General features: G+C 47.9%; 1 protein-coding gene across 1 annotated transcript in view; it reads left to right on the top strand.

Annotated features, from left to right (window-relative positions):
- Positions 1-670: 670 nt before the first annotated feature.
- Positions 671-27764, top strand: part of LOC144674598 (tonsoku-like protein) — a 94795-nt gene continuing 67701 nt past the window's right edge. The window contains exons 1-5 of the mRNA XM_078535875.1: positions 671-779; positions 6230-6375; positions 10989-11141; positions 15413-15538; positions 19811-19967. Of these exons, the coding sequence (XP_078392001.1) occupies positions 6295-6375; positions 10989-11141; positions 15413-15538; positions 19811-19967 (517 nt within the window). The 5' untranslated portion in view covers positions 671-779; positions 6230-6294. The remainder of the gene's footprint in view (positions 780-6229; positions 6376-10988; positions 11142-15412; positions 15539-19810; positions 19968-27764) is intronic.

Genomic DNA, 27764 nt, shown 5'->3' on the forward strand with positions numbered 1-27764 from the left:
GGGCATGTCCATCACTTTAAATCATACATTTACTAAACTTACATTAAGTTACATTTTTAAAAACACTCATGTAACCTCACCCGGCCGGTGGATGAGGTTTTCATGGTTTTTCTGAAGCCCGCCAGGGCTCCCTGCCGGCCCACCAACCTTTCTTCAGGGTGGACGGGCAGGTCCGTTAATGAGGTTAATGACTTTGTCGATGGCCTCACTAGGCCTTGGACAGGTCAGTGGGGGCACAGCTGACTCAGCTGCACCCCCGCCGACCTGAAACTGGAATTGACGCGGGGTGAGGTCGGGAGTTCCGCCCAATGTCATCCCACGTCATTTTACACGTTGGCGAGTGGGCCCCACCCCCCGAGCAGGCCCCACCCCCTCCGTGCAGGCCCCACCCCCTCCGTGCAGGCCCCACCCCCCCGAGCAGGCCCCACCCCTCTGAGCAGGCCCCGCACCCCCGAGCAGGCCCCACCTCCCCGAGCAGGCCCCGCCCCACCCTCTCACCGATTGGTTTGATAATAAGTGCAGCTGGTCAGAATTATTGGGCCCAGGGCTATGAAAAATTGTTCTTCTTTACTGAATAGTTTCTGTTTGTTTGTCCCTTTTCCCTCAGACAGAACAACCTGTTTTCAGACTTACACAGAGCAAACTACCACCTAGCGATCATCCACCAGGTGGACGGTCAGTACTCTCAGGCCCTACAGAGGCTCGAGGCTGCACAGGAGAACGCGAGGAAGGCCAGGCTGACGTCCGAGGAGAGTGACTGTTTCACCAGCATGGGAGAGGTGGGTGTGTAATGAGCATGGGGGAGGTGGGTGTGTAATCAGCGTGGGGGAGGTGGGTGTGTAATGAGCATGGGGGAGGTGGGTGTGTAATCAGCGTGGGGGAGGTGGGTGTGTAATGAGCATGGGGGAGGTGGGTGTGTAATCAGCGTGGGGGAGGTGGGTGCGTAATGAGCATGGGGGAGGTGGGTGTGTAATCAGCGTGGGGGAGGTGGGTGTGTAATGAGCATGGGGGAGGTGGGTGTGTAATCAGCGTGGGGGAGGTGGGTGTGTAATGAGCATGGGGGAGGTGGGTGTGTAATCAGCGTGGGGGAGGTGGGTGCGTAATGAGCATGGGGCAGGTGGGTGTGTAATCAGCACGGGGGAGGTGGGTGCGTAATGAGCATGGGGGAGGTGGGTGTGTAATCAACATGGGGGAGGTGGGTGTGTAATCAACACGGGGGAGGTGGGTGTGTAATCAGCATGGGGGATGTGGGTGTGTAATCAACATGGGGGAGGTGGGTGTGTAATCAGCGTGGGGGAGGTGGGTGTGTAATCGGCATGGGGGAGGTGGGTGTGTAATCGGCATGGGGGAGGTGGGTGTGTAATCGGCATGGGGGAGGTGGGTGTGTAATCGGCATGGGGGAGGTGGGTGTGTAATAACTCCGCTCACGGTTTGTATATCCGGGGAGAGCCATACTCCACCTGGGAAACCAAACCACAACCTCGATCCACACAAGGGCAGCACCACCACCAACTACATCCACTCCCAGCCACTCACCATCCTGATTTGGAAATATATCACTATCCCTTCAGTGTCTCTGGGTCAAAATCCTGGAATTCCCTCAGTACTGACCCTCTGACAGTGCAGCACTCCCTCAGTACTGACCCTCCGACAGAGCAGCACTCCCTCAGTACTGACCCTCTGACAATGCAGCACTCCCTCAGTACTGACCCTCCAACAGTGCAGCACTCCCTCAGTACTGACCCTCCAACAGTGCAGCACTCCCTCAGTACTGACCCTCTGACAGTGCAGCATTCCCTCAATAATCACCCTCCGACAGTGCAGCACTCCCTCAGTACTGACCCTCCGACAGTGCAGCGCTCCCTCAGCACTGACCCTCCGACTGTGCAGCGCTCCCTCAGTACTGACCCTCTGACAGTGCAGCACTCCCTCAGTACTGACCCTCCGACAGTGCAGCACTCCCTCAGTACTGACCCTCTGACAGTGCAGCACTCCCTCAGTACTGACCCTCCGACAGTGCAGCACTCCCTCAGTACTGACCCTCCGACAGTGCAGCACTCCCTCAGTGCTGACCCTCCGACAGTGCAGCACTCCCTCAGTACTGACCCTCCGACAGTGCAGTGCTCCCTCAGTACTGACCCTCCGACAGTGCAGCACTCCCTCAGTACTGACCCTCCGACAGTGCAGTGCTCCCTCAGTACCTCCCAGGGAGTGTGCTCTTGGATTAAGAAGAGGGAAAGTTAAGGAATTTTGACAATTTCCCTTGGGAAGAGATAACAGAGATTTTACATTCTTCACGCTTTTCCAAGTAGACATGTTGTGGAATGATGCTGATGAACATGATTCTCTTGTCCGGTGCATGTGTGAACATTTAATTAGGGGTCTAGACAAAGTTCACGGGGCCAAATCGCCATGATGGACGATGAAAGCAGACTCTCCGAGAGTAAGAGAGAGGGATGCGCTTCGGAGTTAGCGCGGAAGAGATTGACTGGGATGGGTTCCAGGGATGGGGGAGTTCAGTTAACATGGAGAAACTGGGATTGTTCTCCTTGGAGCAGAGAAGGTTAAGGAGAGATTTAATCAAGGTGTTCAAAATCAGGAAGAGATTCGGGAGCGTAAATGAGGAGAAGCTGTTTCCGGTAGCAGGAGGGTTGGTAAACAGAGGAACTCGGATTGAAGGGGACCAGAGGGGGAATGATTTTTTTTTTCCCCAGTGAGTTGTTGTGATCTGGAAGGTGCTGCCTGAACGGGCGGTGGAAGCAGATTCAATAGGAACTTTCAAAAGGGAATTGGATAAATACTCTAAAGGGGCGAATTTTCCAGGGCTCTGGGGAAGGAGCAGGGAGGAGTGGGATTGATCGGAGAGCTCCCTGCAACTGCCGGAATGTTTCATCACCGTGGTTCAATGAATAACGGTCTCCTCCTGTCTGCAGATCCACCTGACACTGGGAAACTTTGCACTGGCAAAGCTGCAGTTGAAGAAAGCTGTGTCCCTGGCGTCGCCCGGGCACTGCGACCGAAGGAAGATGGAGAAACATTTACAGAGAGGTGAGTGTCCCTCAGAACGGCCTCGCTACAGGGGCCACTTTACAAAGCGGAGAAGCCAAGGGCGCCTAGGGCAGGAGAGGGGATCGAGTGAAGATGGCGCCACTGGTTGGAAGCAGAGCTCTTTAATTTGAAACCACCACAAATGCAATAAGGAGAGAGCTTGGGAGAACTTTATTGAAAAGTTGATTTGCCGCAGGAAGTGGTTTGAGGTAAAGGCCATTGAATGATGTTCAGCACCATTCGTGACTCCTCAGATACTGAAGCAGTCCATGTCCAAGTGCAGCAAGACCTGGACAATATCCAGGCTTGGGCTGACAAGTGGCAAGTAACATTCGCGCCACACAAGTGCCAGGAAATGACCATCTCCAACAAGAGAGAATCCAACCATCGCCCCCTGATGTTCAATGGCATTACCATCACTGAATCCCCCACTATCAACATCCTGGGGGTTACCATTGACCAGAAACTGAACTTGTCTAGCCATATAAATACTGTGGCTGCAAGAGCAGGTCAGAGGCTAGGAATCCTGTGGCAAGTAACTCACCTCCTGACTCCCCAAATCCTGTCCACCATCTACAAGGCACAAGTCAGGAGTGTGATGGAATATTCCCCACTTGCCTGGATGAGTGCAGCTCCCACAACACTCGAGAAGCTCAACACCATCCAGGACAAAGCAGCCGCTTGATTGGCACCACATCCACAAACATTCACTCCCTACACCACGGACGCACAGTAGTAGCAGTGTGTGTACCGTCTACAAGATGCACTGCAGGAATTCACCAAGGCTCCTTAGGCAGCACCTTCCAAACCCATGACCACTACCATCTAGAAGGACAAGGGCAGCAGATAGATGGGAACACCACCACCAGGAAGTTCCCCTCCAAGTCACTCACCATCCTGACTTGGAAATATATCCCCGTTCCTTCACTGTCACTGGGTCAAAATCCTGGAACTCCCTCCCTAACAGCACTGTGGGTGTACCTACACCACATGGACTGCAGCGGTTCAAGAAGGCAGCTCACCACCACCTTCTCAAGGGCAATTAGGGATGGGCAATAAATGCTGGTCCAGCCAGCGAAGCCCACATCCCGTAAACATATAAAAAAACATTGTCGCAAGTACTAGATACTTGAAGCTAGGAAGATGAGGAATTGTTGGAAAAAATTTCAGGTGTTTAGTTCATTTTCAACACCCTGAAAATACCCAGATACAAAGAGAAAGGAGTTATTAACTAATCAAAACTATCAACCGATTACCAATTAATCAGCAATCAAACACTGCAGGGCAGTGGGATTAGTTTGGGGATTGATACAGGGCTATGGGGAGAGAGTGGGGCAGTGGGATTAGTTTGGGATTGATACAGGGCTATGGGGAGAGAGCGGGGCAGCGGGATTAGTTTGGGATTGATACAGGGCTATGGGGAGTGAGCGGGGCAGTGGGATCAGTTTGGGATTGATACAGGGCTATGGGGAGAGTGGGGCAGTGGGATTAGTTTGGGATTGATACAGGGCTATGGGGAGAGAGTGGGGCAGTGGGATTAGTTTGGGATTGATACAGGGCTATGGGGAGAGAGTGGGGAAGTGGGATTAGTTTGGGATTGATACAGGGCTATGGGGAGAGAGTGGGGCAGTGGGATTAGTTTGAGATTGATACATGGCTATGGGGAGGGAGCGGGGCAGTGGGATTAGTTTGGAGATTGATACAGGGCTATGGGGAGAGATTGGGGCAGTGAGATTAGTTTGGAGATTGATACTGGGCTATGAGGAGAGAGTGGGGCAGTGGGATTAGTTTGGAGATTGATACAGGGCTATGGGGAGAGATTGGGGCAGTGAGATTAGTTTGGGATTGATACAGGGCTATGGGGAGAGAGTGGGGCAGTGGGATTAGTTTGGGATTGATACAGGGCTATGGGGAGAGAGCGGGGCAGTGGGATTAGTTTGGGATTGATACAGGGCTATGGGGAGAGAGCGGGACAGTGGGATTAGCTGGGATTGATACAGGGCTCTGGGGAGAGCGGGGCAGTGGGATTAGTTTGGGATTTATACAGGGCTATGGGGAGAGAGCGGGGTAGTGGGATTAGTTTGGGATTTATACAGGGCTACGGGGAGAGAGCGGGGCAGTGGGATTAGTTTGGGATTGATACTGGACTATGGGGAGAGAGCGGGGCAGTGGGATTAGTTTGGGATTGATACAGGGCTATGGGGAGAGAGCGGGGCAGTGGGATTAGTTTGGGATTGATACAGGGCTATGGGGAGAGAGCGGGGCAGTGGGATTAGTTTGGGATTGATACAGGGCTATGGGGAGAGAGCGGGGCAGTGGGATTAGTTTGGAATTGATACAGGGCTATGGGGAGAGAGCGGGGCACTGGGATTAGTTTGGGATTGATACAGGGCTATGGGGAGAGAGCGGGGCAGTGGGATTAGTTGGGGATTGATACAGGGCTGTGGGAAAATTTCCACGTTCTATGAATGCTCACTATCTTTTCCTATGCAACAGATGTAATGATTGTTGTTATTCCTGCTCCTCAATCTTCTCGGTATATTTCTTTGCTACTCAGGGCTCTCGTTACTCTCTTTCATCCACTCGAACACCAACTGTGAGCGAGCGCTCAGTAACCTGACGGCCTGATAGTCAGTTACTGAATTTACATTGCAGCCTGGCAAATTCGGAAATCTAATCTCTCGGGCTGGTATTAAATTATCGAACCATGCAGTGCAGTTGGCCACTCTGCCTGTCGTCCATGTGCTAGCTCTTTGAAAATGAGATCCAATTCGCCCCATTCCACTTTTCCCGCCCCCCTAGAGCCCTGCGAATTTTAGCCCTTCAAATATTTAGCCGATCCCCCCTTTGAAAGTTGCTCAGGAATCTGCTTCCACCGCCCTTTCAGGCAGCGTGTTCCAGATCATAATCACGGAGTGAGCATCAGGCTGTTGGATTGATATAAAAACCCACCCTGTGTCACCCACGTCCTTCCGGGATGAAACCTTTGCTGTGACTCCAATCCCGGGCAAGGTGTTTGAACTCACTGAAACTGGGAATGGGCGGACCATGGGCTAGTTTTGCAGTGTGCCAATTCCAGGCGGGAAGAGTTTGATTCTGGTCTGTAACCGAGTCTCAGTACGATTAGGAAGACTGACTATTTGTAAACACCGACCCGTTTTTCTTTCTGTTTCCTGTCCAGCGGAGAAGGGGGTTCAGCTGCAGGAATATCTGTGGAAGACGCGCCCTGAAAAGCACCAATCGAGGATGAAACTTTATGAGAAGCTTGGAGACCTCTGCTGTAAAGTGCTGGGTTACCAGAAAGGTCTGGAATATTACCACAAGCAGGTAACATTCAAAGATCGTCTCCGGAACATTCTCTGCCCACCGCCCTGAGGCGAAATCCCAGAGAAAAGCCCGATCGGATTCCCCGACAGTCTGGAACTGCAGTAGAAATCCAGGAATTTCTAAGTGAATTCCCGTCCACTGTAAACTCTCTACTTACTCCCTGTTGTAACAAAACCTCAAGATAGCAAATCCTCATTAGAATAAATACCCTTTCTAACACAAGTTACAAAAGCTATCTTATACTCTAATGTCCACAGTCCATGTACCAATAGGCACTTATTATCAGGAATACTCAGACTAACACTCACCCAATCTAACAAATGGCCACTATAAGAGACCCTCATTATAATGTTAGGAAATAGATTGAGTTAAGTAAGTTATATTGGTATTTGTAGGCGTCAGGAATGAGTTTTAGCTTTAAAGTTTGAGTTTGTTTTTTGCTTTTGATCAAGAATGAGAGGGCGCAGATTTAAAGTGATTTGCAAAAGAAGCAAGTGTGATGTGTGAAAAAACTTTTTCACACAGCGAGTGGTTCAGGTCTGGAGTGCGCTGCCTGGAAGTGTGGTGGAGGCAGGTTCAATCGAGGCATTCAAGAGGGCATTAGATGATTATTTGAATAGAAACAATGTGCAGGGGTACGGAGAAAAGGCAGGGCAATGGCACTAGGTCACAATGCTCATTTGGAGAGCCGGTACAGACACGATGGGCCGAATGGCCTCCTTCTGTGCTGTTAAGATTCTGTGATTTGTATTTCTGTATCTGTGTGTTAAGGTCAAATGGAGTTTTAGTTTCACTTTAAAAAGGTGTTTACGTTTCTAATGAGAGTTTTATGACTTAAGCTAAGGTAAACCAACAAGGGTACAACAATTGGGCTGTTGCCTAGCAACAGGGAGCCAGAGAGGCAGATCCCTCCCACAGACACACACAGAAGTTTGTTTTGGAAGCTCTTGTAGACAGCTGCCAACAGAAGCCATCTGGAAGGGGCAGATAGCCATTCCCAAACTAAAGAGAAACCCCAAAAATCCAGGGGAGTGGAAGAGGGGGAAAGTCCAAAGAAGGGAAAGCGGGGCAGTGGGATTAGTTTCGGATTGATACAGGACTATATGTCAAGGAAGGATGGGAACCTGTAAAAGGCCCTGCTAAGTGAAGTTCAGAGTGAGGGGCAGAGAGAAAGACTCCAAGCTTCCGATTTAAAGAGATAAAAGCTGCAGAAAGCAGATTTAAAGCGAGAACAGCTTGCAAGAGGCAGGAAGGTCTAAAGAGACACCTGAAGGTCTTTGCTATGGGCAAGTGAAGCACTGGTGCTGTTGACGGCTGAGTCAGTGAGAGAGAGCATGTGAAGGAAAGCTTGAATGCATGTGGTGACCCAGGGAAGGGGAACGTCGGAAGGAGAGTTCGAAACCCTGGAGGTGAATCCTTGTGGAAGGTATCAGCAGGAACGTGTCGGTTTGGGGAAGATTCCAAGTCAAGGTCTTGGAGACTGGAGATTGGAAACCCTCATGTGAAGGACGCAACTCAGTGAGACTGGTTGACTCATGGTGTGACAAGCGTCTGGGGGAGTTGATGAGAGATCCATAGCATCTGGTTGGAGGTGGCATCTGTCACTTGGCTTCAGAGTGTGGTGTGTCTGACACAGGGTGCCGATTGGTACATGGACTGTGTACTTACTGTGAACATTAAAGTATAAGATAGCATTTGTAACTTGTGTTATCCTTACAAATTTGTATATATCTGTAAAGGTATAGTTGTGGATGAAGGAGTATTTTAATATAGTTCATCTTTTATTGTTTAATAAATGTTTTATTCTTTTGTTAAAAGTTCATTAGCTGACTCCTGTGACTCTGTTCAGTAGCCACTCTCCATGTTGTTAATATGACAATCATCTTGTTAAAACCAATTGGCAGTTAAACAGGCAATGGGCATTAATTATCCCAACTGAATAGAATAAAAAGGTACAGCTGGGGTACTTCAGGTGAAAGGTGTGAGGAAGTTAGGAACACTGAGGAGTTGTCTTGGAAATAAACCAGCTTTAACCAAGAGACCTGTCTGGATTAATTCTTCCATCACAACCTTTAATTGTAAGTAACACATGTACCTAAACAAACAAATAAAAGTTAGGATCTATCAATCTGGGTTCCACCCTGGGATGTGACTTATCCAGGGGTAACCTCAGCCAGGGTCTTAACAATAATTCTCTCATTATAATAAACCCTCATTATAATAAACCTTTATTATAACATGTCTTCATTATAATAAACCCTCATTATAACATGTCTTCATTATAATAAAACCTCATTCTAACATGCCTTCATTATAACAAGTTCATTATAACACTCCTGCACTCTAACACTCCCTTATTATAACAAATGCACATTATAAGGAACCCTCGTTGAGACACTCCCCTCGTTGAGACACTCCCGTCGTTGAGACACTCCCGTCGTTGAGACACTCCCGTCGTTGAGACACTCCCCTCGTTGAGACACTCCCCTCGTTGAGACACTCCCCTCGTTGAGACACTCCCCTCGTTGAGACACTCCCCTCGTTGAGACACTCCCCTTGTCATGACACTCCCCTCTACCTAATGAGAAACCATGACATCACAAACTTTTGCCAATTCTGATGGAAGGTCACAGGCCTGAAATGTTAACTCTGTTTCCCTCTCCACAAATGCCTATAGACCTTTTTATTTATTCTCTTGTGGGATGTGCACATCGCTGGCTAGGCCAGCATTTGTTGCCCATCCTAATTGCCCTTGAACTGAGTGGCTTTTTAGACCATTTCAGAGGGCAGGTAAGAGTCAACCACATTGCTGTGGGTCTGGAGTCACATGTAGGCCAGACCAGGTAAGGACAGCAGATTTCCTTCCCTAAAGGACATTAGTGAACCAGATGGGTTTTTACAACAATCGATGATAATTTAATGGTCGCCATTACTGAGCTATTCAATTAATATTCCAGATTTATTAACTAATTGAATTTAAATTCCACCAGCTCCTATGGCAGGATTTGAAGTCAAGCCCCCAGAGAATTTTCTGGATTATTAATCCAGTGACACCCCAGGAAACTGCAGGCCAGTTAGCTTAACATCTGTCATAGGGAAAATGTTGGGATGTATTATTAAAGTTGATACAGCAGGGCACTTAGAAAAATTCAAGGCAATCAGGCAGAGTCAACATGGTTTTGTGAAAGGGAAACCATGTTTAACCAATTTATTGGAGTTCTGTGAAGGAGTCACATGTGCTGTGGATAAAGGGGAACCGGTGGATGTACTGTACTTAGATTTCCAGAAGGCATTTGATAAAGTGTCACATCAAAGGTTAATGCAGAAAATAAAAGCACATGGTGTAGGGGGTAACATATTGGCATGGATAGAAGATTGGCTGGCTAACAGCAAATAGACAATAGGCATAAATGTGTCATTTCCTGGTTGGTAGGATGTGACGAGTGGTGTGCCACAGGGTTCAGTGCTGGGACCTCAACCTTTTACAATTTATATAAATGACTTGGATGAAAGTACTGAAGGTATAGTTTCTAAATTTGACACAAAAATAGGTAGGAAGGTAAGTTGTGAAGAGGATATAAGGAAGCTACAAAGGGATATAAATAGGTTAAGTGAGTGGGCAAAGATCTGGTAAATGAAGTATAATGTGGGCAAAAGTGAATCTGTCCATTTTGGCAGGAAGAATAAAAAAGACGCTTATTATCTAAATGGTGAGAGATTGCAGAGCTCTGAGATTCAGAGGGATCTGGGTGTCCTAGTGCATGAATCACAAAAGGTTAGTATGCAGGTACAGCAGGTAATTAGGAAAGCTAATAGAATGTTATCATTTATTGTGAGAGGAATTGATTACAACAGGGGGGAGGTTATGCTTCAGTTGTACAGGGCACTGGTGAGACCACATCTAGAGTATTGTGTACAGTACTGGTCTCCTTATTTAAGGAAAGATGTAAATGCGTTGGAAGCAGCTCAGGGAAGGTTTACCAGACTAATACCTGGAATGGGCGGGTTGTCTTATGAGGAAAGGCTGGACAGGTTAGGCTTGTATCCACTGGAGTTTAGAAGAGTAAGAGGCGACTCGATCGAAACATGTAAGATCCTGAGGCGTCTGGACAGGGTGGATGTGGAGAGGATGTTTCCTCTTGTGGGAGAATCTAGAACTAGGGGGTCACTGTTTAAAAATAAGGAGTCGCTCATTTAAGACAGAGATGAGGAGAAATTTTTTCACTCAGAGGGTTGTGAGTGTTTGGAACTCTCTTCCTCAAAAGGCGGTGGGAGCAGAGACTTTGAATATTTTTAAGGCAGAGCTGGATAGATTCTTGATTGACCAGGGGGGGAAAGGTTTTCAGTCGTAGATGGGTATGTGGGGTTGAGGTTACAATCCGATCAGCCATGATATATTGAATGGCAGAACAGGCTCAAGGGGCCGAGTGGCCTCCTCCTGCTTCTAATTCGTATCTATCTATGTATGAGACATGGCCACTGCAACCATCTCCCTCTACCTGTGGAGTATTTCCAGCATTGTGTGTTTATTTCCTCATTGTAACTCTCCCTGACTGAGCAACTCTCATTGAAAGACTCTGGTTTTGAATGCTACCTTATTTCTTCTGTTGCAGCTGGAGTGTGCGGAGATGTTGAAGAGACCGGAGGAGGAGCTGGCAATAATTTTCTTCTCATTGGGCCGCACCTATTTTGATCTGAAGGATTATAAACAGGCTATCCATCATTATGAAACAGAACTGACGTTTCAGAAAGGTAGCCCTCGGGAGGTGAGTAATTAATTCAGGGTCTGTAACTCACCGTCTCCTCGACCCAGTTACATTGAGGGACGTGTAACGCATCCACAGTTGTCTTTCCTACTGGTTAAAAACCTTCCCTCAATTTCTCCTCGTACACCTGACATTTTAATTCTGTTTTAATTCGCTCATGGGATGTGGGTGTCGCTGGCTGGGTCAGCATTTATTGCCCATCCCTAATTGCCCTTGTACAGAGGGCATTTAAGAGTCAACCACATTGCTGTGGGTCTGGAGTCACATGTAGGCCAGACCAGGTAAGGGCGGCAGATTTCCTTCCCTAAAGGACATTAGTGAACCAGATCGGTTTTTACAACAATCGACAATGGTTTCATGGTCATCATCAGACTTTTAATTCCAGATTTTTATTGAATTCAAATTTCACCATCTGCTGTGGTGGGATTCAAACCCAGGTCCCCAGAGCATTACCCTGGGTCCCTGGATCACTAGTCCAGTGACAATACCACTACACCATCCTTATTCCTCGGTTGTGGGCGTTGTGAGAATACATGAAATATTTTTAAATAGTTTTGAGGAATATTGTGTGTGTGTGTGTGATATAATTAAGCTGGGAAGAGATTAATCGGAGTCAGGTTGTCTGGGGGGTTTAAAACATGAAGAGGATAGAGGTGTTAAGTTTGAGGTACAAGTACAAAGGTTGGATCTAACATTTGCATTTTGAGATAAGTTGAGAGTTTGTTAAAATATCAAAGGGAAATCAGAGGGAGAATTCCAGGATTTTGACCCAGCGACAGTGAAGGAATGGCAATATATTTCCAAGTCAGGATGGTGAGTGACTTGGAGGGGAACTTCCAGGTGGTGGTGTTCCCATCTATCTGTTGCCCTTGTCCTTCTAGATGGTAGTGGTCGTGGGTTTGGAAGGTACTGTCTAAGGAGCCTTGGTGAGTTCCTGCAGTGTATCTTGTAGATGGTACACACACTGCTGCTACTGTGCGTCGGTGGTGGAGGGAGTGAATATTTGTAGATGTGCTGCCAATCAAGTGGGGCTGCTTTGTCCTGGATGGTGTCAGGCTTCTTGAGTGTTGTGGGAGCTGCACTCACCCAGGCCGATATTATCACTCAATCAGTGTCCCTAAAACAAATGTTCTGATCATTCTCACATTGCTGTTTGTGGGATCCTGCTCTTTACAAATTGGTTGCCATGTACAGAGAAGCAGTGACTATATTTCAGTAGAAACTCATTGGCTGCCAAGCACTTTGAGACATGCTGTGGTGGTGAAGGTGCCGTAGAAATGCAAATCTGACTTTTTCTTCCCTTCTGTGCTGTTCAGGAAAAGAAACTGACCATCGTTACCCAGTCTGGCTCGGTATGTGACTCCAGTCCTTACCCGGTCTGGGTCTCTATGTGATTCCAGTCCTTACCCGGTCTGGGTCTCTATGTGATTCCAGTCCTTACCCAGTCTGGCTCTCTATGTGACTCCAGTCCTTACCCGGTCTGGGTCTCTATGTGACTCCAGTCCTTACCCAGTCTGGCTCTCTATGTGACTCCAGTCCTTACCCAGTCTGGGTCTCTATGTGACTCCAGTCCTGAGCCGGTCCGGGTCCCTATGTGACTCCAGTCCTTACCCAGTCTGGCTCTGTATGTGACTCCAGTCCTTACCCGGTCTGCGTCTCTGTGACTCCAGTCCTTATCCGATCTGGGGCTGTATGTGACTCCAGTCCTTACCCAGTCTGGGTCTGTATGTGACTCCAGTCTTTATCCGATCTGGGGCTGTATGTGACTCCAGTCCTTACCCAGTCTGGCTCTCTATGTGACTCCAGTCCTTACGGAATCTGGGTCTCTATGTGACTCCAGTCCTTACCCAGTCTGGGTCTCTATGTGACTCCAGTCCTTACGGAATCTGGGTCTCTATGTGACTCCAGTCCTTACCCAGTCTGGGTCTCTATGTGACTCCAGTCCTTACCCGGTCTGGGCCTCTATGTGACTCCAGTCCTTACCCAGTCTGGGTATCTATGTGACTCCAGTCCTTACGGAATCTGGGTCTCTATGTGACTCCAGTCCTTACCCGGTCTGGGCCTCTATGTGACTCCAGTCCTTAACCAGTCTGGGCCTCTATGTGACTCCAGTCCTTACCCAGTCTGGCTCTCTATGTGACTCCAGTCCTTACCCGGTCTGGTACTCTATGTGACTCCAGCCCTCACCCAGTCTGGGTCTCTATGTGACTCCAGTCCTTACACGGGCTGGGTCTCTATGTGACTCCAGCCCTTACCCGGTCTAGGTCTCTATGTGACTCCAGTCCTTACCCAGTCTAGGTCTCTATGTGACTCCAGTCCTTACCCGGTCTAGGTCTCTATGTGACTCCAGTCCTTACCCGGTCTAGGTCTCTATGTGAATCCAGTCCTACCCAGTCTGGCTCTCTATGTGACTCCAGTCCTACCCAGTCTGGCTCTCTATGTAACTCGAGTCCTTACCCGGTCTGGCTCCATGTGACTCCCGTCCTTACCCGGTCTGGGTCTGTATGTAACTCCAGTCCTTACCCGGTCTGGCTCTGTATGTGACTCCAGTCCTTACCCGGTCTGGCTCTGTATGTGACTCCAGTCCTTACCCGGCCTGGCTCTGTATGTGACTCCAGTCCTTACCCGGTCTGGCTCTGTATGTGACTCCAGTCCTTACCCAGTCTGGCTCTGTATGTGACTCCAGTCCTTACCCAGTCTGGGTCTCTATGTGACCCCAGTCCTTACCCAGTCTGGCTCTGTATGTGACTCCAGTCCTTTTCCGGTCTGGGTATCTATGTGACTCCAGTCCTTACCCAGTCTGGCTCTGTATGTGACCCCAGTCCTTACCCAGTCTGGCTCTGTATGTGACTCCAGTCCTTACCCAGTCTGGGTATCTATGTGACTCCAGTCCTTACGGAATCTGGGTCTCTATGTGACTCCAGTCCTTACCCAGTCTGGCTCTCTATGTGACTCCAGTCCTTACCCGGTCTGGGACTCTATGTGACTCCAGTCCTGAGCCGGTCCGGGTCTCTATGTGACTCCAGTCCTTACCCAGTCTGGCTCTGTATGTGACTCCAGTCCTTACCCGGTCTGGATCTCTATGTGACTCCCATCCTTACCCAGTCTGGGTCTCTATGTGACTCCAGTCCCTAACCGGTCTGGCTCTGTATGTGACTCCAGTCCTTACCCGGTCTGGGTCTCTATGTGACTCCAGTCCTTACCCAGTCTGGGTCTGTATGTGACTCCAGTCCTTACCCGGTCTGCGTCTGTATGTGACTCCAGTCCTTACCCGGTCTGGGGGTCTCTGTGACTCCAGTCCTTACCCGGTCTGGGTCTGTATGTGACTCCAGTCCTTACCCGGTCTGGGTCTGTATGTGACTCCAGTCCTTACCCAGTCTGGGGGTCTCTGTGACTCCAGTCCTTACCCAGTCTGGGGGTCTCTGTGACTTCAGTCCTGCAGCAACGTGAGTGGCACCTAACAGCAAATTGTTATCGATTGTCTCAGTGTCCCAGGCATTGCCCAAATGGCCCCCATCCTTCTCCTTACTTAAAGAGGGACATCCCCGCTTAGTCAGTCCAGAGAAGGTTCACTCAACTGCGTTGAAGGGGTTGTCTTATGAGGAGAGGTTGAGTAGGTTGGGCCTATACTCATTGGAGTCACATACAGAGCCAGACCGGGTAAGGACTGGACTTTAGAAGAATGAGAGGTGATCTTATTGAATCATGTAAGATTCTGAGTGTCCCTTGACCAGGTGGATGCTGACAGGATGTTTCCCCTCATGGGGGTTCCTTGAATTAAGGGGCACAGTTTCAGAATAGGGGGTCTGCCAGTTATTACGGAGATGAGGAGGAATCTCTTCTCCCCGAGGGTCATTAATCTTTGGAATTCTCTATCCCAGAGAGCAGCGGAGGCTGGGTCATTGAATACATTGAAGGCTGAGTTAGACAGATAGACAAGGGAGATGCGGGCTATGTAGGGGGGCAGAGAGGAAAGTGGAATGAAGGCTGCAGTCAGGTCAGTCATGATCTTATTGACTAGTGGAGCAGGTTCGAGGGGCTGAAGGGTCTAACTCTGCTCCTCAATCTTATATTCACTCTGAGGCATGACACCAAGTCTCCAGGGTGGATCTCGGTGTGTAGACTCAGCCCGACAACCTCGCCGTGAGGCTCTATCACCCAGGTAATGCGTTGCATCCTTACACACACCAATCAGATTGCCCTTTTCCCCCCGTGGGCCTCCTGCCAATGCAGTAAGGTTGTAGGTGTCTAATTGTTGAATTTCTCTACAGGTGTGCAAAACATGGCTGAACATCGCAGTGGCCAAGAAAATGGATGGGGCAGGGCGGACTGAACTGGACAGCTGCTACCAGAATGCATTGCAGCATGCCAAAATGGCCCAGGAGCCCAGGCTGCAGGTACGGTGACCACAGGCAGAACATCAGGGGCGAGCTGTCAGTGTGCAGCTCTCTGACATCACACATGAAATAGCAGCAGGAGTGGCCATTCGGCCCCTCGAGCCTGCTTTGCTATTTAATTAGATCATGGCTGATCTGTTTGTGTTTCGAGTTCCACATTCTCATCTACCCCCAATGATCTTTGATTCCCTTGTTTAACAAGAATCTATCTATCTCCGCCTTAACGCTTTCTGAGACAGAGAGTGCCAAAGTCGCACAACCCTCTGAGAGAAAGAACTTCTCCTCATCTCTGTCCTAAAAGGGTGGCCCCTAATTTTAAAACAATGCCCCCTAGTTCTGGACTCACCCACAAGAGGCAACATCCTTTCCATGTCCACCTTGTCAAGGCCGTTCAGGATCTTGTAAACTTCAATCAAACCACCCCTCACTCTTCTAAACTCCAGTGGAAACAAGCCCAGTCTGTCCAACCTTTCCTCTTAAGACAACCCGCTCATTCCAGATATCAATCTAGTAAACCTCCCCTGAACTACCTCCAACACATTTACATCCTTCCTTAAATAAGGAGACCAAAACTGCACACAGTATTCGAGGTGCGGTCTCACCATTACCCTGTATAACTGAAGCATAACATCCTCACTTTTATGTTTACTCCTCTCTTAATTAAGGATAGCATTCCATTAGCCTTCTTAATTACTTGCTGTACCTGCATACTAACTTTTTATGACTCATACATTAAAACACCCAGATCCCTCTGCACCTTGGAATGCTGCAGTCATTCTCCAGTTAACTTTATTCTTTCTGCCAAAGTGAACATCTTCACATTTTCCCACGTTATACTCCATCTGCCACATTTTTGCCCACTCACTCAGCTTATGTCACAAATACCTTACGTCTTCTTCACAACATACTTTCCTTCCTATCTTTGTGTCATCTGCAAATTTAGCTCCCATGTCTTCACTCCCCTCATCTAAGTCATTGATGTCAATTGTAAAAAGTTGAGGCCCCAGCACAGACCCCTGTGGGACCCCACTCGTCACATCCTGCCAATCAGAAAAAGACCCATTTACGCATACTCTCTGTTTTCTGCCAGCCAGCCAATCTCCTATCCAGGCTAATGTGTTACCCCCTAGACCATGCACTTTTATTTTCTGTAATAACTTCTGATGTGACACTTTATTAAATGCCTTCTGGAAATCTAAGTACAGTACATCCACCGGTTCCCCTTTATCCACAGCACATGTGACTCCTTCAAAGAATCCAATGAATTGGTTAAACATGATTTCCCTTTCACAAAACCATGTTGACTCTGCCTGATTGCCTTGAATTTTTCCAAGTGCACTGCTATAACACCTTTAGTAATAGCTTCTGACATTTTCCCTCTGACAGATATTAAGCTAACTGGCCTGAAGTTTCCTGGGGTGTCACTGGCCTAGTAATCTGCAATAACCTTTGATGTGGCACCTTATCAAGTGCCTTCTGGAAATCCAAGTACAGCATGTCTACAGGTTCCCCTTTATCCACTGCACATGTTATTCCTTCAAAGAATTTTAATAAATTGGTTAAACATGATTTCCCTTTCACAAAGCCATGCTGACTCTGCCTGATTACCTTGAGCTTTTCTCAGTGTCCGGCTATAACCTTTAAAGATCGACTCTAACACCTTCCCCACGACAGACGTCAAGTTAACTGGCCCATAGTTTCCTGTTTTCTGCCTCCCTCCCTTCTTGAATACAGGGGTTGTATTTGTTACTTTCCAGTCTGATGGAACCTTTCCAGAATCTAGGGAATTTTGGAAAATTAACACCAATGCATCAACTACCTCATTAATTTAAGGAGATCAAACTAAGGGGAACTTAAAAAGGAAATTAGGAAAGCTAAGAGAGTGTGTGAGTAAGCATTGGTGGGTAGAATAAAGGAAAACCCAAAGGGGTTTTTTAAATATATGAAGAGCAAGAGAATAACTAGGGACAGAGTAGGGCCAGTTAGGGATCATAGAGGTAATGTGTGTGTGGACCCGGGAGACGTGGGTACAGTCCTCAATGAATACTTTGCGTTGGTCTTCACAATGGAAAAGGACAACGCAGGTATAGACATCAGGGTGGAGGACTGTGAAATATTAGAGGACATTAACATAGAGAGAGAGGAGATACTAGTGCACTTAGCGGCATTAAAAATGGATAAACCCGGTGGCCCGGATGAGATGTATCCCAGGCTGTTGAGGGATGCAAGGGAAGAGATATCAGGGGCCCTGGCAGTAATTTGCAAATCCTCTCTGGCCACAGGTGAGGTGTCAGAGGACTGGAGGATGCTAACGCTGTCCCATCATTAAAAAAGGGAGGAAGGGATAGACCAGGAAATTACAGGCCAGTCAGTCTAACCTCGGTGGTGGAGAAGTTACTAGAAACAATTCTGAGGGACAGAATATATCTGCACTTGGAGAGACACGGATTAATCAGGGATAGTCGGCATGGATTTGTTAAGGGAAGGTCGTGTTTGACAAATTTGATTGAATTTTTTGAGGGGGTAACCAGGAGTGTTAATGAGGGTAATGTATTTGATGTGGTCTACATGAACTTTAGCAAGACTTTGGATAAAGTCCCTCATGGCAGACTGGTCAAGGAAGTAAGAGCCCATGGGATTCGAGGCAAAGTGGCACGTTGGATCCAAAATTGGCTGAGAGACAGGAAGCAGAGGGTGATGGTAGAGGGATGTTTCTGTTACTGGAAGTCTGTTTGCAATGGGGTTCCACAGGGCTCGGTGCTGGGGCCCTTGCTGTTTGTGGTGTACATAAATGATGTGGACTTAATGTAGGGGCTATGATCAAGAAGATCGTGGATGACACGAAAATGGATAGAGTGGCAAATAGTGAGAAGGATAGCCATAAACTGCAGGAGGATATCAATTGACTGGTCAGGTGGGCAGAGCAGCGGCAAATGGAATTCAACCCAGAAAAGTGTGAGGTGATGCATTTTGGGAGGACTAACACAGCAAGAGAACACACAACGAATGGTAGGACCCTAGGAAGTACAGGGGATCAGAGGGACCTTGATGTGCATGTCCATAGATCCCTGAAGGCAGCAGCACAGGTAGATAAGGTGGTTAAGAAGGCTTATGGGATACTTGACTTTATTAGCTGAGGCATAGAATATAAGAGCAGGGAGGTTATGTTGGAGCTGTATAAAACACTAGTTAGGCCACAGCTGGAGTACTGTGTGCAGTTCTGGTCGCCACACTACAGGAAGGATGTGATTGCACTGGAGAGGGTGCAGAGGAGATTCACCAGGATGTTGCCTGGGCTGGAGTATTTCAGCTATGAAGAGAGACTGGATAGGCTAGGGTTGTTTTCCTTAGAGCAGAGAAGGCTGAGGGGGGGCCTGAGAGAGGTATACAAAATTATATGGGGCATAGATAGAGTAATAGGAAGAAACTTTTCCCCTTAGTGGCGGGGTCAATAACTAGGGGGCATAGATTTAAGCTAAGGGGCAGGAGGTTTAGAGGGGATTTGCACAGGAATGATGGGTCGAATGGCCTCCTGTGTGATGCTCTGAAGTAATAGGGTGTAGGAATACAGATAGACAAGATTGGATAGTCTGGGCCCCAGGCACGGCCACCAATAGTGGAGCGATTGAAGTTGGGGGTGTTCAAGAGGCTGGAGTTAGAGGGCTGCAGAGATCCCTGAGGGTTGTGGGGCTGGAGGAGGTTACAGAGATAGGGAGGGGCGAGGCCGTGGAGGGACTTGAAAACATGGATGGGAATATGGGAATTTTAACATTGAGATGTTTCTTGACCAGGAGCCAATGGGGTCATTGAGCACAGGGAGTGGCAGGGGATTGGAACGGGGTGTGAGTTAAGATACGGGCAGGAGAGTTTTGGATGACCTCAAGTTTAGGGAGGGTAGAATGTGGGAGAGCAGCCAGGAGAGAGTTGGCATGGGCGAGTCTGGAGGTAACGAAGGCCTGAGGTTTCACCGGCAGATGAGCTGAAGTCGGGCGATGTTACAGAGGTGGATCCGGGTGGTATTACTGATGGCATGTGAGCTGGTAAAGTGGGATGGGGCTGAATGATGACCTTTTAGGCCGAGTTGCTTCTAAACTCCCACCCTCTGTTCAGCTTCAGCCTGACACACCGTGAGCGTTGAGTATCTCTGACCCAACATGGTAGTTTTAAATTCACAATGCCTTCCCTCCCTCTCTCCCGGGGAACCGTGGAATCTTGCCGAGTTTGCCCTGTTTCTGGAAGTGGCTGCTCCTTAACCTGACCTTCATTTTCCAGAGAAAAGTCCTGAAGGAGCTCAATAAAAGCCAGCGGATTCTCAGCAGCTCCTCGGAGCAGGAGCACGGGGTGACCAGTGACAGTGAGAGTGAGGAGAGTGCGGAGACGGAGGGCGGTGAGCTCCTGGATCAGAACAAGCCGAAAATCTCTGCAAAGGGTAGGTGGAGGGAACCCAGGACTGATGGTGCGCTTATAATAAAAGGAGAGAGAGAGAGAGAGAGAGAGAAAGAGAAAGAGGGAGAGTGAGAGGGAGAAAGAAAGAGGGAGGGAGAGAGAGAATGTCCTTTAGGGAAGGAAATCTGCTGCCCTGGTCTGGCCTACATGTGACTCCAGACCCACAGCAATGTGGTTGACTCTTAACTGCCCCCTGAAATGACCGAGCGAGACACTCAGCTGTGTCAAACTGCTACAACGTCAATAAATAGGAACTCCCTCCCTAACAGCACTGTGGGTGTACCTACACCACACGGACTGCAGCGGTTCAAGAAGGCAGCTCACCATCACCTTCTCAAGGGCAACTAGGGATGGGCAATAAATGCTGGGCCCAGCCAGAGAAACCCACATCCCGTGAATTAATTTTAAAAATAGTGCCATGGGATCCTGTAACTCCAGCCAAGAGGGCAGACAGGGCCTTGGTTTCCCGCTACCCACGCTGCTATATCTACATTTACAGCCCAATTAACCCGTGAGTTATTTTCCTGTGGTTAGACACTTCCTGATTGGCTCCCATGTCAGTATGAGCACCGCCAATAAGACTCATGCCTGTTGATGACATCATGGAGGCCAGAAAAATGGATTCTTCTAAATGAAAACTATAACCATCCATAAACGTTCTTTTACAATCAGATCCTGGGGATATATTTGAACAAGATTTCTGTAGAATACTGTGAACAGTTTTGGTCCCCTTAACTAAGGAAAGATATACTGGCATTGGAGGCAGTCCAGAGAAGGTTCACTAGGTTGATCCCAGGTATGGAGGGATTTTCTTATGAGGAGAGGTTGAGTAGGTTGGGCCTGTACTCATTGGAGTTTAGAAGAGTGAGAGGTGACCTTATTGAAATCTATAGGATTCTTAGGGGGCTTGACAGGGTAGATGCTGAGAGGTTGTTTTCCCTTGTGGGAGATTCTAGGACCAGAGGGCATAATCTCAGAGTAAGTGGTCACCCATTTAAGACAGAGATGAGGAGGAATTTCTTCTCTCAAAGGGTAGTCAATCTGTGGAATTCTTTACCGCAGAGGCTGTAGAGGCTGAATCCTACAACTCGATTTAAAATTTGATGGTACCCAGTGCCCTAGATTCGAAATGTTTTGATGAATTGGTGGACCTTGTGAAGGGTCATTTATCAACCAAAGCCCCCAGTCACGATGCAAAAGTTCCGCTTTACTTCCCGAAATAGAGCCCTGGGTGAGACCATTGCAGATGAGGTGGAAAATCTGAAGTAGCTAATGAAACATTGGCCGGGTTACTTTTCAGCTGATGTGCGGGGCCGGGCCTCGGAGATTGAAGTCGCTCTTTTGCACGCGTGCGTGAAAGAGTGCTGGACCCGACTCTCCTTCCTCTCCCCTGCCTGCCCGCTTGCACAGGTAGCACTCAGCACTACCGCTTGCGTGTTACGCTGGGTGGACATTGATTGGCCCCGCCTGCCGTAAAATGGCGGCGTGGAGCTGATCTCCTGCCCGCTCCCACCGAGCCTGCCCGACACGGGGACAATTCAGGCCATCGTGCCTTTGGTATGTTTATAAACGACGTGCTCAGAGATCATCTCGTGTGTGGTGTGACTGAGGACACTATTCAGAAAGGATTATTGTCCGAAGTGAATCTGGATTTCATGAAGGTGCTAGAGAGAGAGAGAGAGAGCCAGCCCTGGAAAGTGCAGTAAGAGACTCAAAAGCCATACAGGGCGCGCAAAATGGCGCCGACCTCCACATCAGGCGGGAAACCCTAAGCCTAAAGGGCACAAAAAACGCAAGGACCTGCCGAGAAGCGGGAAACAACCCCCTGTTCACCGAAGGATAAAAAAAAATAACTTGGCAGCGAGATCAAGAAATACTTTTACTGGAGGTGGAAACGAGCTGTCTTTCAGTGATCGGCAGCTTAAAAAAATCAAAGGCCATTATTGTCACAGAAATGGACACACGATGAGGCAGCGCAAGGAAAGATTCGACAAGGCTTGTAAACTAAAGAAGAAGCCCAATGAAATCTACAATGTAGAAGAGCCTGAAACTACAAATTCAGATATTTACTGGTTGTTTAATCTGAAAGTTGAAAGAACAGAGCCAATATTTGTCACAGTGAATGTAAATAGCAGCCCTGTTAGGATGGAAGTAGACACGGGAGCTTCCACTACAGTAATTGGGGACCATACCCTCAGATATTTGAATAATGATGAACATCAATTAAGTTTAGGAGAAACAGCCGCCAAACTAAAAACATATACGGGTGGAGGTATTCAAGTAAAAGGCATGAGCAGAGTAACTGTCCATTTTGGAAGCCAATCGGCAAAGCTACCCTTGATGGTGGTAGCAGGTGAAGGGCCAAGACTCCTGGGGTGAAATTGGTTAAAGGAGATTAAGTTGGAATGGGCTGAAATTTCCCAGTTGAGAGCAAGTGGGCTACCAGAGCTACTCAGAACGTACGCCACTGTCTTTAAGGATGAACTGGGGAAAATCCAAGGCCTGCAGGCCAAGATTCATGTGGATCCAGAAGCAACCCCTCAGTTCATGACGGTGAGACCGGTGCCACACGCCCTGTGAGAAAAAGTCGACATTGAACCAAACAGACTAGAGAAACTGGGCGTTATACAACCTGTTCAGTTCTCAGAATGGACATCACCCATAGTCCCCGTCCTGAAACCCAACTAAAGCATCCGAATTTGTGGAGACTACAAACTGACGGTGAATAAAGTAGCTAGACAGGCTCCCCATTCCAAAAATCGAAGACCTGTATGCCAAGCTGGCAGGAGGGACAATGTACACCAAGCTTGACATGAGTCATGCTTATCAACAACTAGAGTTAGATAATGCCTCCTGGGAATTTGTCACAATTAATACCCACAAAGGGTTGTACCAATGTACACGATTGCCTTTCGGTGTCTCCTCCGCTTGTACCATCTCTCAGAGAACAATGGAAAGTTTACTGCAGGGACTGCCCCAGGTTGTAGTCTATTTAGACAATGTACTGACAGGATTCACTGAAAAAGAGCATTTGGCAAACTTAGAAGTCTTAAAATGATCCTTGCAAGCTGGAGTGCATTTAAAAAAGAAAAAGTGCACATTCCAAGCGAGGGAGGTAATCTCTTTGGGACACCGGGTAGATTCACAGGGCCTCCACCCGGTTGAGGAGAAAGTGAAAGCCATAAGGGAGGCACCTGCACCAAAGAACGCCTCAGAGCTCAAATCATTCCCGGGAATGATCAACTATTATGGGTGGTTCTTACCCAATTTGTCTACAGTGCTGGCCCCCCTGCATTCTCTACTCAAAAAGAACCAATGTTGGTCCTTGGGAGGTGCCCCAGAAAGAAGCTTTCATAAAAGTGAAGCAATTGTTACACTTGTCCAATCTATTAGTGAATTAGGACCAGACGAAAGAATTGGTGCTGACAGGTGATGCATCTCCCTATGGAGCGAGTGCTCTCTCATCGAATGGACGACAGCACAGAACGGCCAATAGGATACATATCAACAACGTTCACCACAGTGGAAAAGGGGTATTTGCTGATAGAAAATGGCTTGTCCATCATCTTTGGCATCAAGAAATTTCACCAATACGCACACGGCCACCATTTTACAATCATTTCAGACCACAAACCATTGCTAGGATTGTTTAGTCAGGACAAGGCTATACCACCCATAGCCTCAAAGAATACATTGATGGGCTTTAATTCGGGCAGCATACAAATAAATACACTTTTGTACATAGGCCTGGCAATCAAATCACAAATACCGATGCCCTTAGTCGTTTACCTTCACAAGGAAATGTTGAGCACGTCCCAGTTCTACAGGAACTTGTTTTACTGTTAAATCCCATAGATTCCTCGCCGGTATGTGCTCGACAGGTCAGAGACTGGACAAGTCGAGACCCAGTCCTATCTCAGGTACGAGGACAAGTGCTACAGGGTTTGTCACAGGAGCCTGTATCTGATGAAATGAAACCCATATTTCAACAGAAGACATGAAATAACCAGCCAGGATGGCATCTTATTGTGGGGAGCACGAGTGATAGTTCCTCCAAAGGGAAGGGAGCCACTGTTAATTGAACTACACAGTGTCCATCCAGGAATTTCCCGAATGAAGACCATAGCACGCAGCTATCTATGGTGACCTGGGATGGATGGAGAAATAGAGAGTTTAGTAAAGCGCTGTGTACAATGTCAGCAACTGCAGAAGTTGCCAATGACAGCTCCATTACACCCATGGGAGTGGCCAAGTAGACTCTGGGTGCGGTTACACATTGACTACATTGGACCTTTCCTGGGAACAATGTTTCTGCTCATTGTCGATGTCCATTCAAAATGGTTGGGCGTATATGAGGTGAAGTCACCAACGTCGGCCGCTACAATTGAGAAACTACGTCAGAGTTTTGCCATTCACAGACTACCAGAAGTAGTTGTTTCTGATATCGGCACGGCATTTACAAGTGCTGAGTTTCAACAGTTTATCAGCCTCACCAGTATCGCACATGCAAAAACTGCACCGTACCCACCCTCCCTCAAACGGACTGGCCGAAAGGGCAGTTCAAACGTTCAAGGCTGGCGTGAGAAAGCGAACTGGCGTTTCCATAGCACCCAAGCTCGCACACTTTCACTTTCATTACATCACCACCCCTCACACAACAACAGGTGTCACACCTGCGGAGTTATTGTTGAAACGCTGTTTCAGGACGAGATTGAGCTTAATAATGCCGAATTTAGAGGGGAAGGTGGAAAGGAGTCAGGGAAGCCAGAAAACTAGACACGACTGGCGTAGCCGCGAGAGGGAATTTACCGTGGGAGAGCCGGTATAGGTGAAAAACTTCGGAGAAGGACCAAAGTGGTTGCCAGGTGAAATAAGTGCGGTGACTGGACCTCTATCTTACCACGTGGAGGTGGAAGGCTGGATCATCCATAAACATGTGGACCATTTAAGGAAGAGAGAGAGAGACAAATCACTAAGATTTGGTTCCACCAGTGACCAACAGGAAAGGCAGACCCGGTCATGAAGATACTCAACCCAGGACTGACATGTCTGATGTTCCTGTGAGAGTTGAGGATACAGAACTGCGAGTGCTCACCGAAGCACCTGATGTTCAGACAACTCCAGAAAAGGAGGTTCCTGACAAAGAACCTGAAGTTGTGGAGCTGCGACATTCCACATGTACCAGGAAACCACCTGAAAAACTGAACTTATAAATTTCTTATCCAGTGTAAATATTATGTGCACAGCCGAGTTAAAGGGAGGGGGTGGGGGTGGGGAATGTAGTAATTATGGTTTTATTTAGTGTGGAATGTACCTTTAAGAATAGTACATGTTAGGATCGATCACATGATTTGTAGTAACCAATAGGAGACAGTGTAGGCATAGAGTTGGAGTTGAAAGCATATGTGTCGTTGTTGCTCAGTATATTGCAAATCAACTTAATGTTCCCACTTAAGTGCCTGCAGTTCAGCTCAATTATCAATAATAGCCACTCAGCCACCCTGACAACCATTTCCTTACACACAGACTTTTCTTCCCTTTAAAAAGAAATTTAATAGGCATTAAAATGTTTACATCTCCGCTCCCATTGGCCGTGCGTCATGAAAGCTGTTGTCATTCAATCTCTCCTGCCCTCCACCCTATCACAGACCTTCCCTTTTATTCTTCTTCCACCCTGCCCCAAACAGAAAATCCCGCCCGTTCACCCTGTCTCTCTCTCCACCGACGCTGCCAGACCTGCTGCGTTTTTTTCAGCATTTTCTGGTTTTGTTTCAGGTTTCCAGCGCCTGCAGTATTTTGTTTTGCTAGTAAAATGCTGATGGGGGTTTGATTGAGTGAAAGGGGGAGATCCGTGTGCACGTTTGGGGATTTGGTTAGCTGGCGGGGGGTGAGGAGGGGGTCATCAGTTTAAAACGACTTGGCGAGTGAGGAGAAAGCTGAGGGGTGATTTCTCCACACAGAGCAGAGGAGTGTGTGTAAGGAAATACTCCCCTAATGAGGGGCTGTAAGGGTCAAAAAGAGTTAATTTCTTATAAATAAGAGCTTAAATAATTTAAAAATGGATCATTTTTTTGAAAAGAGCAATGCTTAACTACGCTCCTGGTATGTAGAGACTTGTGGTTTTTTGCAAAAGGATATTATTATTAATATTATGACATTAAAATATATTACATTCTGCCTTCTTGAACTGCTGCAGTCCTTGTGGTGTAGGTACACCCACAGTGCTGTTAGGGAGAGAGTTCCAGAGTTTTGACCCAGCGACAGTGAAGGAACGGCGATATATTTCCAAGTCAGGATGGTGAGTGACTTGGAGGGGAACTTCCAGGTGGTGGTGTTCCCAGCTATCTGCTGCCCTTGTCCTTCTAGATGGTAGTGGTCATGGGTTTGGAAGGTGCTGCCTAAGGAGCCATGGTGAATTCCTGCAGTGCATCTTGTAGATGGTACACACACTGCTGCTACTGTGCGTCGGTGGTGGAGGGAGTGAATGTTTGTGGATGTGGTGCCAATCAAGGGGGGCTGCTTTGTCCTAGACGGTGTCGAGCTTCTTGAGTGCTGTGGGAGCCGCACTCATCCAGGCAAGTGGGGAGTATTCCATTTTAATCTTAATCTTAAAGTTTTAAAACACAGAATCCCGACTAATAGAAAGTTGACCACCACTAGGCCACACAACCTTTGCTTTCCTAGAATCGATCTGACCCATAGCTCATGTAGAATTTTGCAGTTACATAAACTTTCTTCGAATCAAAAAGGGTTGTCCTTATGTAGAAATTAACAATGATGAAAACCACATTTGGAAAATAAAGGACCTGAATCTAGTGAGAATTAAGATACTAATCCTATACGTAAGAAATGAGTTAAGCAACCTCCAAAAAAACACTATAAGTATTGAGAACAGGCACGGATTTGTTTAGCTCACTTGGGCCTCGGTCACCTTAGGGGAGAAAGGCTGGACAGCTGAGGCTCAGTGAAGATGATTGAACAGACTCAGTGAGCCCTCTCGGGGAGAGAACTCGAAAGATGCAGCACCATCAGCGAAGAAATTCCATCTCATCTCAGCCTTAAGTGACCTGCCCTTTCATTCTGAGACAGTGTCCCCTGGTTCTAGACCCCACCCCCCCCCCTGCCCCCAGCCAGGAGTTACATCCTATTATCACCTCCCCTGTCGAGCCCTGTAAGAATTGCAATTGGCCAGATCTACCTGACTTTGAATTGAATGTTCAGTTTTGGAATAAGCTTTTATCCATTTTTCGGACTCCTGTTGTTTCACATCTTCTCCTGTTTTACTAACTTGAGAACCTGACTCTGTACTCTCTTTGAGGAGTGCGGGGGTAGAGAGTACTTGACTGAGGAGTAGCCCGGACCCTAATAATCTCTGGGATATTATAATCTGGTTTAAACTTTTCAAAAAGGCTGTCTGGGAGGATGGTGATGTTCTCGGCTGGCTGGCTCTCCTGGGGAGAGGTGGACCAGTCCTTTAGACCTACTCAGTGTCTTGAGGAGCTGTCTCCCTGGCCTGAAGTGGGGCAGAGTCAGCTGAGACGGGTGCTTGGTCTGCGTTTGTCCCTGAAGGAGGCTAGGATTCGAATCCACCACATGTCACAGGGAGTGAGTGAGGCAGAGACCACTGCGAAAGGAGATATATCAATATGGGGGGGAGAGTGGGATCAGTGGATTGCTGTAGGAGGGAGCCAGGATAGACAGGCTGGGCAGATTAGCATGACTCGGTGATTCCAGGGTTGAATGGGGTTACCTGAAATCCTCACGATCTTACTGTCTGAAT

This window comes from Cetorhinus maximus, chromosome 3 (assembly GCF_964194155.1).
Source record: "Cetorhinus maximus chromosome 3, sCetMax3.hap1.1, whole genome shotgun sequence".
Taxonomy (NCBI): domain Eukaryota; kingdom Metazoa; phylum Chordata; class Chondrichthyes; order Lamniformes; family Cetorhinidae; genus Cetorhinus; species Cetorhinus maximus.